The 15,168-nt window shown below is 37.9% G+C and overlaps 4 protein-coding genes across 5 annotated transcripts; all 4 read left to right on the top strand.

Annotated features, from left to right (window-relative positions):
- Nucleotides 1-35: 35 nt before the first annotated feature.
- On the top strand, nucleotides 36-2,174 carry LOC125201862 (putative inactive receptor kinase At3g02880). The gene is made up of 3 exons (XM_048100144.2): nucleotides 36-924; nucleotides 1,068-1,421; nucleotides 1,525-2,174. Exons 1-3 carry the CDS (start codon nucleotides 117-119, stop codon nucleotides 2,067-2,069), a joined length of 1,707 nt encoding a protein of 568 aa, XP_047956101.1. The 5' UTR covers nucleotides 36-116; the 3' UTR covers nucleotides 2,070-2,174.
- Nucleotides 2,175-4,428: 2,254 nt separating this feature from the next.
- Nucleotides 4,429-5,959, top strand: LOC125204472 (putative aquaporin TIP3-2). The gene is made up of 3 exons (XM_048103174.2): nucleotides 4,429-4,707; nucleotides 4,794-5,044; nucleotides 5,422-5,959. The coding sequence occupies exons 1-3, from the start codon at nucleotides 4,578-4,580 to the stop codon at nucleotides 5,812-5,814; spliced, it is 774 nt and encodes a 257-aa protein (XP_047959131.1). The 5' UTR covers nucleotides 4,429-4,577; the 3' UTR covers nucleotides 5,815-5,959.
- A 754-nt stretch (nucleotides 5,960-6,713) lies between these two features.
- LOC125196517 (glutamate receptor 2.9-like) lies at nucleotides 6,714-10,467 on the top strand. The gene is made up of 5 exons (XM_048095058.2): nucleotides 6,714-7,130; nucleotides 7,540-8,795; nucleotides 8,878-9,190; nucleotides 9,569-9,963; nucleotides 10,039-10,467. The coding sequence occupies exons 1-5, from the start codon at nucleotides 6,881-6,883 to the stop codon at nucleotides 10,396-10,398; spliced, it is 2,574 nt and encodes an 857-aa protein (XP_047951015.1). The 5' UTR covers nucleotides 6,714-6,880; the 3' UTR covers nucleotides 10,399-10,467.
- Nucleotides 10,468-12,655: 2,188 nt separating this feature from the next.
- Nucleotides 12,656-15,052, top strand: LOC125193401 (alpha-galactosidase-like). 2 transcript variants are annotated; one of them, XM_048091184.2, is made up of 15 exons: nucleotides 12,658-12,844; nucleotides 12,927-12,985; nucleotides 13,049-13,105; nucleotides 13,188-13,222; nucleotides 13,316-13,419; nucleotides 13,504-13,579; nucleotides 13,665-13,723; nucleotides 13,790-13,855; nucleotides 13,924-14,007; nucleotides 14,086-14,150; nucleotides 14,216-14,298; nucleotides 14,384-14,474; nucleotides 14,562-14,611; nucleotides 14,681-14,821; nucleotides 14,915-15,052. In XM_048091184.2, the coding sequence occupies exons 1-15, from the start codon at nucleotides 12,738-12,740 to the stop codon at nucleotides 14,999-15,001; spliced, it is 1,164 nt and encodes a 387-aa protein (XP_047947141.1). In that variant the 5' UTR covers nucleotides 12,658-12,737; the 3' UTR covers nucleotides 15,002-15,052. The 2 variants fall into 2 exon arrangements, with proteins under 2 accessions (XP_047947140.1, XP_047947141.1); XM_048091183.2 differs by having other exon boundaries at nucleotides 12,656-12,844; nucleotides 12,927-13,105.
- Nucleotides 15,053-15,168: the final 116 nt, after the last annotated feature.

Genomic DNA, 15,168 nt, shown 5'->3' with positions numbered 1-15,168 from the left:
TGAATTTTTTCTCTCTCCCACGTCGCTAAGAACGTGGGTTTTTTTAAATCTTGCCTCTTACCAACCCATTTTCCTTATCTGACAATGTCCGATGCTGTGTCCCTCTCAATCTCCCTATGATGAAATCAATCACCATCTTGATCATTTCTGTGTTGATCCAATGTGTTACTGGGTTGGAGACGGACGAGTTCTTCCCAGACGAACGCAATGCTTTGATCCAGTTGAGGGATCTTGTCACGTCGTCCTCAAACCTGCACGTGAACTGGACAGAGCGAGCATGCATCAGCGCAAACCAGAGCATCTGGGTGGGCGTCGCCTGCTCGGATTGGCACGTGACGCATCTGGTCCTCGAAGGAATCCAGCTCACTAGTTCTCTCCCTCTCCCACCTATGCTGTTCCAAAACCTTACATTCTTGACCAAACTCAGCTTCAAAAACAACTCCTTGCACGGCCCTCTTCCCGATCTCACCAACCTAGTGCACCTCCAGTACGTGTTACTCTCCAAGAATAACTTTTCAGGGTCCATACCCTCCACCTACATTGACCTACCCGAGCTAACCGAACTTGAGCTACAAGAAAACGAACTCTCGGGTCAAATCCCGCCTTTCAATCAGCAAGCGCTGATCGCCTTCAACGTCTCTAGTAATCAGCTCGGAGGGCCAGTCCCTCAGACCCGCGTCCTCCAAAGCTTCCCCGAAAGCTCCTATGCTAACAACTTGGGTTTATGTGGATCCATCCCAGGAATGAGTCCTTGTCCTTTCGCTCCTGCTCCTGCTCCCGCTTCTCAACCACCAGCAAGGACCAATGGTGGCCTCCAACCGTGGAGCATTGCTGTGATCGCAGCCACAGCTCTACTCGTTGGTCTGTCTGTACTCTGCTGTTACATCAGAAAAACTAAAGAGGAAGACGAGCCAGAAGTAGTAGGTATAACATATACACATACAAGCCATTCGATTATCATATTTACTTGTGATTAAAGGACATGTCTAATCTTATCTTTTAAAACACTTGAATTTCTGCTAATATTTTTTTGTGCGTTCGCCTCTTTGATGAATGAATGTATGTAGGAGAAGTTTACAAAGAAAAGGCGGATGACTCGGAGACAAGTATGAAACTGGAGTTCTTGGAGAGGCCGGTGTTTGAGTTGGATGATCTGCTGCGGTCGGCAGCAGAGGTGATCGGGAGGGGGAAGCTGGGAACGACGTACAAGGCGGTGCTGGATTGCGGTTCTATGGTGGCAGTGAAGAGACTGGAAAACGTGAAGGCGACGAGCAACAAGGAGTTTGCGCAACAGATGCAGGTACTGGGAAACATCAAGCACCAGAACTTGGCAGAGATCATCTCCTTTTACCATTCCAAAGAGGAGAAGATCATCGTCTACGACTACATAGATGATCAGAGTTTGTTCAGCATGCTACACGGTAATTACTGTTAATAATTAATTAATTATGTTTTCATCCATATTTTTAGTAAGTTTCTTTCTGAGAAATCGGCCTCATTTTCTACTAACTCATTTTACGACAGAGAGCCGAGGCATTGCACTCGACTGGACCAGCCGCGTAACCATCATCAACGAAATCGCCACCGCGCTAGGGCACCTCCACCACAACTCCGCCTCCCACGGCAACCTCAAATCCTCGAACATCCTAATCCACACCACCACGCCGCCGCGGGTGAAGCTGACGGACTACGGCCTGCTGGGGATTGCGCCGCCGCAGATGCTCGCCGCCGGCAGGACTCCGGAGGCGGTGGCCGGGAAGAGGTTAAACCCGAGGGCGGCCGACGTGTACTGCCTGGGCATCGTGGTGCTGGAGATGGTGACGGGCCGGGCGGCCAAGGCGGCGGAGAGCAGCAGCGGCGGCGGCGATGATCTGTCGGGGTGGGTGAGAGAGGCCGTGAGCATCGACTGGTCGACTGATATTGTGGATATGCAGATTGTCGGGGAGAGGGAAGGGTATGAGGATATGCTGAAGCTCACGGAGGTGGCGCTGCAGTGTACGGATCAGTCGCCGGAGCGGCGGCCGGAGATCAGTCAAGTTCTTACCATGATACAAGACATCATCGTATAATGTTAACCTTAGCACCCATTGATTATAGTATTTCTTTTAATTTGTTAAATAAATTATATATCATCAAATTCTGGTTCGCCTGACACTTTTTTCGAATTTGAAATAATATAACTAAAAATTATGAAGTTTTAAAATTTTCTCAATTGTTCCATGATTACTTTTTTCAAGACAAATTCGATGCTAAATTGATGCACGTGTTAGTATTGTTAATGAATAATGACATCGATGTGATAGCGTACGTAACTCAACAACGTAATTTTGAGCTTAAGTCAAATTTAGTTAAATGGGATAATTGAGCATTTTTAAAACTCCATGACTTGTCATTCAAATTTTAAAGGCCCGAAATAAACCAGAATATGATACTAAAACTTTTTGATTTTATAAGCAATTTATCCTAGTATAAACTAGTGTAAAAGGTTTGAAATTTTTGTAATTATCAAATCCTTCTCTTCTATGCAAATTTTATGCACCGATATAGCAGTCAATTTAAAATACGCGGACAAAGTTGCGTTGGCAAAAAGACTACATCTACTTAAGTTCGAAAATAACGTTTTGTCTACGTATTTTAAATCAACTGTCATATCAATGTGTAATTCGCTGAAAAAAGAAGGATTCGATAATTATAAAAATCTCAGTGATTTATTTTCAAATTTTGAATAGTATGGAACGAATTGAATTTGACTATCTTTCGTGATATATATGACAATTTAGTCATTTACTTTTTTCCATTTTCTTGTTCAATAAAAGATACTCCTCTAATGATTAAATAGTATAAATTGACTCACCTTGGAATTTAAGAAATATAGTGAAAAATGAGTAAAAGAAACTAATAGAATATAAGTAACATTAATTGTAAAAAGTAAGTCGCACTATTAAGCGTGCAATGAAATGATAAGTTATGACAATTAATTATAGACAAAAGGATATGTAGAACTAATTGTAATAACACTACTTGTATTGTCATCTTGCTATTCAAATTAATTCATTTGCAGAGCAGCAGAAGAATATGTTATGCTCGGACTGCCTCATCGTGTTAATATTTATATGGATTTTGGTTGTTGGATAAGTATCTTATAACAGGAGGTGACTTGAATGTGGTTGTATTTTATTGATCTACCTGTTATTGGATAGGCATGCTGCATGCTTAGTTTTATCCATACTCCTATTTTAGGTTGAAAATATGATGTCAATTCAAAGTGCATAAAATTTAATTATTTTGCAATAATCTTGTACTGTGTGTAAATTGATGTTTTTCAATGATGATCGATCGTAATGATATTGTTTCATACTGCATGAATAGAATAATTGACAATTTTGAATTTTATAATTTAATACTGTGTAGTTTGCAAATCTTATAAAATCATATATTATGATTTAAATAACTATTTCTTTTTAATTTTATAGTTATATTATTTTATTATCTAATTTTAATATCTTAATTAAATGGGATACCTTCTTTTCTGACTTAAAACAAAAATAATGTAATTAATTGGATAAATTGAAAAGAAAAATGTGATTAACATGAGATCAAGATTTACAATTCAAAATGAGTTTTATGTGAGTTATCTCAAATTTGCACTATCCATTTAATGGAAATAATATCTAAGAATTACATTCAATATTCATGCTGATAGACGATTGCCGAGGAACATGAGAGGCGATGATTAATTACTCTACCGTGGACGTCAGCAGTTCGAGTCAAGTCAGCTTATCTCCAATTTATAAACTTAGCTACTCCCTCTGTTCAATTAAAAATGACTCATTTTTCATTTTTCTTTTTGATTTGTTCCAATCAAAATGACAATTTACATAAAATAAAATATCATTTATTTCTATTTTACTCCCTCTCTCCCTCTTACTTTACTTTCTTCATATACATATAAAATAAAGTGCATAAATTTTTTCCTTTTCGATTTATTCCAATCAAAATGACTATTTACATAAAATAAAAATACATTTTATTTCTACTTTACTCCCTCTTTTCCTTCTACTTTACTTTCTTCTGTATATAAAATAAAATTGCATAAAATTTTGTGACAAACCAAAGAAAGGGATCCTTGGAATGGAGGGAGTACAAGTTATGAAGTTAGGTGATACAAAATCACATGATACAAAGTTTTATCTGTGACTTATCAATAAAAAAATATGACGATGAGGATGATGAGAAGGTAGGGGAATTGGATTGGTATTGATATAATGATATGTAACAAGAGGTCTAATAAATCCAACATCATGTGTAAGTGGAAAATAAACACTGAACAGCCACCACACACATTACGTGTCCTAATTCCTGCATTTGATCTCCCAAGTGTCCTTTCCTTCCCTTCGTCACAACTCAATTCCTCCAATTTAATCCCCTAACAAAACCACCATTTCCATCTCCAAAGCACACTCCTCTCTCTCCCATCTCTCAATCCTTCCACCACACTCACATATTTCCATCTCTCAAAGCAGAAGCAAAAGAAGAAGAAAAAAGAAGACGAAATTCGCACACATAATCGATCCACCATGCCTCGCAGGTACGCCTTCGGAAGGCCGGAAGACGCCACCCACCCCGACTCCGTCAAGGCCACCTTGTCGGAATTCCTCTCCACTTTCATCTTCGTCTTCGCCGGAGAAGGCTCCGTCCTCGCTTTGGGTACCACTCCTCATTCTCATTCTCATTCTCATTCTCAATCTCAATCTTGTTGGTTGACACAATTACAATGCATGTGTTGTTTGCAGATAAGATGTACAAGGATACGGATTTGTCGGCCGCTGGGCTGGTCCTCATCGCGCTGGCGCATGCGCTTTCTCTCTTCGCGGCCGTGGCCTCCAGCATGAACGTCTCGGGGGGGCACCTAAACCCCGCTGTCACCTTCGGGGCCCTTGTTGGTGGCCGGGTGTCGATGCTCCGCGCTATTTTCTACTGGGTCGCGCAACTCTTGGGGGCGGTCGTCGCTTCCCTCCTCCTAAGGCTCGCCACCGATGGCTTCGTACGGCCTTTAAATAAATCAGAATTACTGATACTCATAATCATTTAAATCACAAAGTTTGATCAAAATACGTTCAATTTTAAAAAGAAATAATTAAATTATAATAACTAAGTTTCAAATTTTTATAATTGATAAATCATAAGTTTTGCAAATTTTCATAGTTTGTCTTATTTATCCACATATAGTACTCAATACTTTTTTAATTCTTTTTATTCATTCATTCATGAAAAGGCCTTTTTTTAGCATCACTAACTTTTCTACCTTCTTTACCTATAAAATGATGCTATTTTGAGCTAAAAATTAGTTAAATTTATGATTTAATCGACTGTTTTTCCTTGAATTAAATTAGTAACGAGTGATTTGTGTGTTTGATGCAGAGGCCGATAGGATTCTCAGTGGCGGTTGGCGTAGGAGTATGGAACGCCCTCCTGATGGAGATCGTGATGACTTTCGGGCTAGTCTACACCGTCTACGCGACCGCAATAGATCCCCGGAGAGGGAGCCTGGGGACGATCGCGCCACTCGCGATCGCGTTCATCGTTGGAGCGAACGTGCTAGTGGGAGGGCCTTTCGAGGGCGCAGCGATGAACCCCGCACGAGCATTTGGGCCGGCCCTAGTGGGGTGGAGGTGGAGCTACCACTGGATCTACTGGCTGGGGCCGTTCGTAGGGGCGGCAATTGCCGGGATCATATACGAGTTCGGGCTCATACAGCCGGAGACGACGCCGCACCATACTCACCACCAGCCTTTGGCTCCCGAGGATTACTAGACATTTGTTGTTGAGTGAGTGATGGAATGAATAAATAAATAAGTTGTTTTGTTGAATATACGTATGCAGTAGCCTATGTATTTTACTTGGATTTGTAACTTTCATTTCTGAAATAATGGATGGATTGTAATTTTCAATGATCAAATTACCAATCTCCTATGGATCTTATTATTCTTGCTTGATCTGACTAGAAATTGAAGTACTTGGTAATTGAAATATACTAGAGTCCATTTATCACTATATATGGCCTTTTTTAAAGACGGTTGAAGTACTTTGTATCGATTGATTCTATACAAACTTAGGCCCAACTAACCCTCTTGTTGACAAGTTATTTTAATTTGAGGTTGATGGCACTATAATACAATAATTAGCATGGTTAAGATACAAGCATATTTGGTCAGAGATATAATTCAAGATAACTATGGTATAGTATAGTATAAGCTACTCGAGAGAAAAAATTTTATACTATACTTTGGTCGGTTAATGCATATGAACTACAGTAGTATTTAATATTTTTTCAATTCTATCTAATGAAAATGTCAATCATAATTTGTTATAGTATAATAATATCTCTGCTTTAATAATTAATATTTTTTTTTACTTTAAATAAGGGGGGCCAGGACGCTTGCTTACAAGAAAGATTTCTTGGTTTAAAATTCATTATAATTAAAATAATGAATCGAGCAATTTGACACAGTACTATATATATCAACTGCACTAAGTAATACTCACAGTTGTATGATTATTCACTCAAGATATTTGACAATGCTAAAATATTGTAACTATAATGTCAGTGTCTCACAAATTCAGGCTGACTACTATTAGTGACTAAATCAAACACGTATATATATTGTACAAAATTAATTAACATAGGATCGTAATCATTTGATAACCAATTCTTTATTTTATAATTACTAACCATGAACATTGTATGCAAATGTAATGAGCATATAATGGACTATCCTTTATAACGGCCCCCTAATCACATATTCACTAAATCCCCCTTCAAGACTTCTCTTACAAATATTTGCATGAATCAATCTTAGATTCTTCATACTTTCCAAATATGCCTATATCAAAACTCACCTTCTTCATCTTTCTTCTTCTTTTTCATTTCGCCAATGGATCCAACGCCACAGCTGCAAAGGTTGATGTCGGAATCATTCTTGATCTTCAGACACCTCTTGGAAAGATGTACAAAACTTGTATTTCCATGGCCATTGAAGACTTCTACTTCAAGAACAGTAATTATAGCACCGTGATCGTGCCACATTTCAAGGATTCAAGCAAAGATGTTGTTTCTGCAGCTTCTGCAGGTATACACAAGTATAACACCTCTTTTCCTTCATTACTTACAAGTTTACGCACTACAAAAAAAAAAAGCAAATTAGTGACGGAATTAGTGATAGCATTGGAATGACAAGAAGTAGTGACGGATAAGTGACTGAAAAGCATCAGTCACTAATTAATGACAGAATAGTTCGTCACTAATCTTAATTTACCATGGGGCCGCCTTGATTTCAGTCATTGTAACTTTAGTGACGGATTTTTCCATCACTAATATTTTTTACTAACAAGCTTTGTACTCTCGGATCTGTTGATACTTAATCTGTCACTAAATCTGTTTAGTGCCTAAATTTCGTGACGGATAATTACGTCACTAAATTGCAGAGTTTTTTGTTGTGACATTTCTTGGAAATTTAGCTCAACTTTTTCTGAGTGCAGCCATTGATCTGCTGAAGAATACTCAAGTAGTGGCTATTTGGGGGCCGCAAACATCCATTCAAGCAGACTTTGTCATAGAAATCGGTGACAAAGTGGAAGTTCCAATAGTATCACCAGCAACGAGCCTGTCTCTATCGCCTCACGAATCGCCATACTTGATCAGATCATCATGGTGTTTTGCTTTTCAAGCCAAAGCAATAGCTGCAGTTGTGAAGAACTTTGGTTGGAGAGAGGTTTTCTTTATCTATGAGGATACAAAATATGGTAGTGGATTAGTACAATTTTTGGCAGAGGAACTGCTAAACAGCAATTCTTTTGTCTCATCCAGAAATGCAGTGTCTCCTTCTGCTGAAAATGATGAGATTCTTCAGCAACTGAATGAGATAAAGAAGAAGCTGCAGGCAAAGGTGTTTGTGGTTCACATGCTACCATCTCTTGCATCTCGGTTCTTCCAAATGGCGAAAGAAGCTGGGATGATGAGCAAGGGGTACGCTTGGATAGTTGCTGATCCGCTAACTAGTTTATTGGATTCAGAAGGTATTGAAGCAATGCAGGGAGTAATAGGTGTGAAGGCTTATATCCCAAAATCTGACGAAGTTATTAGCTTCGTTAGAAGATGGAAGAAGAGGTTTTATGAGGAGAATCCGGAGATTGAAAGACCAGAACTGAATGTTTTTGGTTTGTGGGCTTATGACAGCATAGCTGCTGTAGCAGAATCCGTAGAGCGTGTACGCGCAGATGCATCTCCAAGATTCAAGAACATGGCTCGTGGAGGAGGCTCGATAGATTTGGAAGCAATAGGGACTTCAAATAGTGGTCCAAAACTTGCACCATTGATCAGAAATTTTATGTCTAAAGGGCTGAGTGGTGATTACAATATCAGTGATGGTCAGTTACAACCATCCGAATTCGAGATTGTGAATGTGATTGGTAATGGAGTGAACACTGTCGGATTCTGGACGGTACAGAATGGCGTTTCCAAGGATCTTGCCATCATATGGCCTGGCAAAACAACTATCGCGCCTAATGGCTTGAGTGGGAGCAAGTTGAGAGTCGGAGTTCCTATAAACAGAACATTTGACGAATTTGTCAAAGTTGAAAAGGATGAAGATGGTGTTGTTAAAGCAACTGGTTTCTGCATTGATGTTTTTGAGGAAGCTTTGCAGTCATTAGCCTATGGAGATGGACTTGCAATAGAGTATATCGCATTTGAAGTTGAAAATTATGATGACCTTGTTTATCAAATATTTCTTCAGGTATTTTTCCTATTAATCTCTTGCTTGTTTCAACATCAAACTTAATAGTTACTACTACTACTTAATACTTCTCAAATGGCAGAATATTGATGCAGTTGTGGGAGATGTGACCATTACAAGTAACAGATCAAAACTTGTTGATTTCACTGTTCCTTACACAGAACCTGGAGTTGCTATGCTCGTGCTAACCACAGATATAAAGACGAAGAATGCTTGGATATTCATGAAGCCTCTAACACTTGGCCTCTGGCTGACCATAGGAGCCTTCTGCATCTTCACCGGATTTGTAGTTTGGGTTCTTGAGCATCGCGAGAACACAGCTTTCGCAGGTCCAGCTATGCAGCAACTTGGGACGACGTTGTGGTTCTCTTTCTCAACCCTTGTTTTTTCACATAGTAAGTCTATGATAAGGCATGTTTCATGCATTGTTTACTGGTCAATTCGATAGTGTTTTTACAGATAATATACGCAAATGATTTGCTTAGGGTTTTAAATAAGAACGGGTGTTTCCTTCGTGTGTTGACATTTGTGCCCTCCAAATGGATCCCTTCTAGAAGCTTGCTTTGCCTTCTTACACCTCAATTCCAGGGTACATCATTCTGACCAGTTTGGCACCCCACCTGATGCTCCATCGACACCCCTAGCACGCGTTTCTACCCCTTTTCTGCACACTAAGCAACTCATTTGCGCATATTAGTCTACTACATCAATAATACTCCTCCTCTATTATTATTAGTACTTGTTATTTTTATCAAGAATGTATCTGTTGTCAGAGGAGAATGTGACGAGCAACTTGACAAGATTCGTAGTGATCGTGTGGCTGTTTGTGGTGCTGGTTTTGACATCAAGTTATAACGCCAACTTGACATCTATGCTGACAGTACAGCAGCTCAAGTCTATAGATATGATCAAGAAGGGTGAATACATTGGCCACAAAAACGGCTCACTAATCACTGGATTCTTGAAAGGTAGTGCTGTATTCAACAACTACAACTTGAGATACTTCGGCACAATTGAGCAATACGAAGACGCCCTCTCCAAAGGTAGCAGAAATGGAGGAGCAGCTGCAATTGTTGATGAGATCCCTTATCTTAAGCTAGTCCTTGGCAAGCACTGCGACAAGTATACCATGATCGATCCCATATACAAAACCTCGGGTTTTGGATTTGTAAGTAGCCATTCTTAATAATCATCACTTTGATCCTTTCCACAAATAAAAAGCACTTACATTGCTAAGTCTCAGGCATTTAGGAAGGGCTCACCATTAGTCGGTGATGTTTCAATAGCAATATTGGAAATGAAAGAGAATGGGAAAATGGATTTGATCACAAGAAGGTGGTTTGGAGCACAAGTCTGCTGTGCTGATGGATTGGAAGGCCTGGGTCCGGATCGTTTCACTGGCCTTTTCCTCATTGCGGGGGTATCATCATCAATGGCTCTAGCTGCGTTCTTCTCCGAATTCTTTTATGAGAACCGGGATATATTAGCCTCATCGGCTTCAGTCAAGGAAAAGCTGCAAAGTCTTGCTAGAGCTTTTGTTGAGAGAAAAGATGAAGGACTCACAACAGTTGGTATAGAAATGCAAGAGGCTAATAATTCATAACTACAAAGTTGTTTTTTGTTGTTTTGCATACAAATATCCAAGTTTATTCATAGTGGGCAAAATTATTCTTCGTTACTCATTCTATTATTACTTTTGATGTCTGTCAATGAAGTGGTTGAGTGTATTAGTTGATAAAAAAAACAAAAATATTATCATTTTATCTTAGAATAGACTAAGAAAGAAAACACGTCATCTTAGCTTAGACTGATGAAATATTTGTATCGATTGGATTATAATGTACAAAACTTAGGCCAAATTAACCCTCTAGTTGGTCCAAGGAATTTGAAATACATTTTTGTTTAGACTGCTCAAAGAAATATTGTTTCACTAAATAAAAAAGAAAATTTCATTTTTTTTTCCAATTGACGGGACTTTGACTACTTGAATACTAGAGATTTGTCGAATTACATAACTATAATCAATCTACGAGTTGCCCTTCCATCTATAATTTCTACTAATATTCATGTATTCTTGAATTAATGGAAGTTTAATCATCACAGCGATTGACTTGGAAATTCAAGCCGTCTTCACATTTCGCCACTTTTTTTTACCAACTTTAGAATACTTCCAAACGGTCAAACACGTTTTTTAAATAATACTCTCTTCGTGTCTCATGAAGTTATATAAGAACAACACAAGTTTTAATGCATAATTGGTAAAGAAAAAAAAAATAGTTGCATAAGTAGATAATGAGATCTATAAATAATAAAATAAAAAAAAATTATTTTTTTATAAATAATATAGCCTATTTCTATAGGATGTACAAAAAGAAAATTTAACTTATTTCTATAGGACGAATTGAATAACAACTTTGAAATGACATGAGTTTTAAACTTTTAATGTATAATTGGCCTTCCATCTATATTCGGAGTAATATTAGTATTCTTTATTCGTGTAGGGTTAATGATTACATTCATTGACTTGGAAATTTAAGTCGCCCTCCCTCAAAGACGTTATTTTGTGATTTTTTTTTTGTTAATTTTCTCTACTTTTAAATTACAAATATACTAGTAAAAACCACAATTTCCCATCCATGTTTATTCATTTCAGAATATTTGCAAAACAACGTCCTCAAAATGATTTTATTTTATTAAATAAGAAAAGAGAGAAAAAAAAAGGAAGAAAAATAGTAGTAACTAAAGTTGATCGTTTTGCACATAGATGGTGTGAAAGTTATGAATGAAATATTGATGCAGGTGGTTCTCACGTGTAGAGTGCACACCTTTAGCTGCATTTTCATACTTGTACAAATAAAGAGTGAAACACGTATGTAATTAGTTTTTCAGATCTGAATGAAAGCTCGTCTCTGTTTTTCTCTCTTTCATATTATGTAATTTCTATAGATGGGACGATACCCAAGAATTAAAACTTTATAATATTAATTTCTGATTTTAAATCTTATGAACATGATTTTGATTAAAATTCATAATTTTAAATTACTGGCTGCAATGAGAAAATGAGGACTATGTCTATGTTTAAAAATTAAAACCATGTACTCCCTCTAGGATCATTTTACTCTGTGGTGTTTATTCAATGGACAATACTGCATTAATATTTGAAAAATGAAATCTAAGTATAACGACAAAGGACCTCGTGGCACTTACGCTACGCCTATGCTATGAGATATGTTCAAAGAAATGGGCTTTTTCTGTTTTGGCATCACAACTTCTTTTAGTTTATACGGCACTGTTTAGTCGGTCAAATTTTCATCTCTAAAGTAAATAATATTGCCCGTCTGTCATTATTTGTTCCAATTTTTTCACTTCAGGACATCCGTCATTACGCGTCATATTTCATTTTTACCATATTTAGTAAGTAGATCCTGCATAATTTTCATCTCTAAAGTAAATAATATTGCCCGTCTGTCATTATTTGTTCCAATTTTTTCACTTCAGGACATCCGTCATTACGCGTCATATTTCATTTTTACCATATTTAGTAAGTAGATCCTGCATCCTTATGCTGATTACCAATGAGGGTAACTATTTTTAATTCTCTCTGGAAACAAATTACCAAGTTTATTGGATTCACATCCAAATTAAAGATTCATGCTAGTACCTTAGTGACAAAGAGTAGAGAATAAGTTAGCTTTTGTCATGCATCATGAGACAGAAATGGAAATAGATATAGAAAAACTAACTGTGGAGTACAAAGTAATTCCACAAAAGAGTTTTGAAATGACAGCCTCAATAATGTGCTGGTAGTTGAAATAGACACCCATTTCATTAGCATAGATATTACAAACACAGTCACACATGGCCATTTTTCCACATCCACCTTTTCCAAACTCTCTTCCTCTATATATAGATCCTCAGACACTCAATCCATCACACTCACAAATGACTTCAAATTCTTGCAATATGCTGACTCTGCTATTACTATTGTCTTTCTGCTACAATCCCATTTCTGCCCTTAAAAATGGGCTAGCAAGAACTCCTCAGATGGGGTAATTATCATTCATTATCAGGATTTCTTCATTTTTATTTAATTAATCATTCATCACTTTTTTTATGCTTTTGATCTTCAAGATGGAACAGCTGGAACCATTTTAGCTGTGACATTCAAGAGAATTTGATTAAGGAAACAGGTGACATCCAAATAATCTTTTCTTTTTTCAATCACACATTTTTTTTAATTGTTTCTTCAACAGCTGATGCAATGGTGTCATCTGGGCTTGCTGCTCTTGGCTACAAGTATATAAATCTTGGTAAATGAACATTCACATTTATATTCTATCAATCTTTATTAATATATTGTTTCCCTCTAAATGTAAGCTTTGTTATTTTCAGATGATTGCTGGGCTGAACTAAACAGAGATGCTCAGGTGCTTGTGCCTATTATTCATGCTCATTAATAAGTTAGTATCTTGAAACAAATAGCTTATCTTGATATGTACTTATGTATGTGTTTAATGCAGGGAAACTTAGTTGCAAAAGCCTCAAAATTTCCTTCTGGAATCAAAGCACTGGCAGATTATGTTCATGGGAAGGGACTAAAGCTTGGGATTTACTCAGATGCTGGGTAATTAATAGCCTCTCCCTTCTTCATTATGCATCACAAAGAAAAAAGAAAATCAAGAAATGGATTGTTTCATCACTATTGCAGAAATCAAACATGCAGCAAGCAAATGCCTGGATCATTGGGATATGAAGAGCAAGATGCAAAGACTTTTGCCTCATGGGTATGTTTATTGATTGAGGAGGTGGGATCAAGAGTTTGGGAATGGAATGGTTAATCAATCATTTTGTCTTTGTTTCCACAAATAGGGAGTTGATTACTTGAAGTATGACAACTGTAACAACAATGGCATCAGCCCTAAGGAAAGGTATGATATGTTTTAGTGGTTGGAATTTGGGGTTGAGTAAGGATTAATGATTTACTTACTTGGAAGGTATCCTGTGATGGCTAAGGCTTTGCTGAATTCTGGGAGGAAAATCTTCTACTCTATGTGTGAATGGTTAGTATTCATCCTTGTAAACAGAAAACTTCTCATTTCATATCTAACCACAGTTTCAAATATGAAAGGGGGTTAGAAGATCCAGCAACTTGGGCCAAGTCTATTGGGAACAGTTGGCGAACAACGGAAGACATTCGGGATGACTGGAACAGGTGATTTGAATCAAGTTTGAGTGAGCAAATGAAATTTCATGGAAATAAATAACCACTCATCACATATGTGTTTGCTAGCATGACTTCGCTGGCGGACAAGAATGACCGATGGGCAAAGTATGCAGGGCCGGGCGGATGGAATGGTTAGATTTTCCGGACAGCTCCCTAATTTAGTCTGTCTGTTTATTACTGATCATGGTGTTGACAGATCCTGACATGTTGGAAGTTGGGAACGGAGGGATGAGCAGCGAAGAATATCGGTCACATTTCAGCATATGGGCACTGATCAAAGTAAGTGATGAGATTTGATGTGAACATGAGTGAGTAGTGGTTTAACCTGTTGAGTGTGTGTGTGTGTGTGTCTGTTTGAGAATAGGCTCCTCTGTTGATCGGGTGTGATGTACGGTCAATGGACAAAGTGACGGTGGAGATTTTAAGCAATAAGGAGGTGATTGCTGTGAACCAAGGTGAGCAACTACAACTGTAACCTAATTCTGTTTTTGTTCAGTAATGGAAACAAAAACTCTTTGTCTGACTGTTGATTTGGGAAACAGATAAACTTGGCATTCAAGGGAAAAAGCTGAAGAAATATGGAGATTTAGAGGTAAATGGTAGAGAGAATTGATGAAGCAGTGGTATTCATAAAATAATTGTGTGTAATGACATAAAACAGGTGTGGGGAGGAGCCCTGTCCAGAAACAGAGTAGCTGTTGCTTTGTGGAACAGAGGACCTTCAGTAGCAACTATCACTGCTCACTGGTCGGACATCGGCCTTAACCACACTAAACTCGTCGATGCAAGAGACCTGTGGGCGGTAAGAACAACACCGATTCTTCTTCATACAGTATTACTCAACTCAACCTCAAACTCAAACTCAGACTCGTGCATTATGTTTCTTTCTCTGCAGCATAAAACCCAGAAATCGCTCAAAGGACAAATCTCGGCTTCTGTAGCTTCGCATGACTGTAAAATGTATATTCTCACTCCTAAGTGACAACCTTGAGGAGGCTAAACTTATAATGATGCAACAAAATAATTATGACTATACTTGATGTCTTGCTTCATTCACAAACAACTGATATCATAATCACATTATTCCTCCTATGTCTCTCACTTCATTGCACTGCAGAAAAATCTGATAATTGCAACAAACTAATGAAG

The sequence above is a fragment of the Salvia hispanica genome, chromosome 2 (genome assembly GCF_029641045.1).
Source record: "Salvia hispanica isolate PSC_SH4W2 chromosome 2, Shi_PSC_v1, whole genome shotgun sequence".
Classification (NCBI taxonomy): domain Eukaryota; kingdom Viridiplantae; phylum Streptophyta; class Magnoliopsida; order Lamiales; family Lamiaceae; genus Salvia; species Salvia hispanica.
This window is presented reverse-complemented; position numbering and strand designations above follow the sequence as displayed.

Excerpts from the sequence above, each read along its gene's own strand:
- LOC125201862 (XM_048100144.2), top strand. The coding sequence starts at position 117 with ATGATGAAATCAATCACCATCTTGATCATTTCTGTGTTGATCCAATGT. Across the intron at positions 925-1,067 it reads AGACGAGCCAGAAGTAGTAG|GAGAAGTTTACAAAGAAAAG; the intron begins GTATAACATATA and ends GAATGTATGTAG. Across the intron at positions 1,422-1,524 it reads TTTGTTCAGCATGCTACACG|AGAGCCGAGGCATTGCACTC; the intron begins GTAATTACTGTT and ends ATTTTACGACAG.
- LOC125204472 (XM_048103174.2), top strand. The coding sequence starts at position 4,578 with ATGCCTCGCAGGTACGCCTTCGGAAGGCCGGAAGACGCCACCCACCCC. Across the intron at positions 4,708-4,793 it reads AGGCTCCGTCCTCGCTTTGG|ATAAGATGTACAAGGATACG; the intron begins GTACCACTCCTC and ends TGTTGTTTGCAG. Across the intron at positions 5,045-5,421 it reads GGCTCGCCACCGATGGCTTC|AGGCCGATAGGATTCTCAGT; the intron begins GTACGGCCTTTA and ends TGTTTGATGCAG.
- LOC125196517 (XM_048095058.2), top strand. The coding sequence starts at position 6,881 with ATGCCTATATCAAAACTCACCTTCTTCATCTTTCTTCTTCTTTTTCAT. Across the intron at positions 7,131-7,539 it reads TGTTTCTGCAGCTTCTGCAG|CCATTGATCTGCTGAAGAAT; the intron begins GTATACACAAGT and ends TTCTGAGTGCAG. Across the intron at positions 9,191-9,568 it reads AACCCTTGTTTTTTCACATA|AGGAGAATGTGACGAGCAAC; the intron begins GTAAGTCTATGA and ends ATCTGTTGTCAG.
- LOC125193401 (XM_048091183.2), top strand. The coding sequence starts at position 12,738 with ATGACTTCAAATTCTTGCAATATGCTGACTCTGCTATTACTATTGTCT. Across the intron at positions 13,223-13,315 it reads AACTAAACAGAGATGCTCAG|GGAAACTTAGTTGCAAAAGC; the intron begins GTGCTTGTGCCT and ends TGTTTAATGCAG. Across the intron at positions 13,856-13,923 it reads TTCTACTCTATGTGTGAATG|GGGGTTAGAAGATCCAGCAA; the intron begins GTTAGTATTCAT and ends CAAATATGAAAG.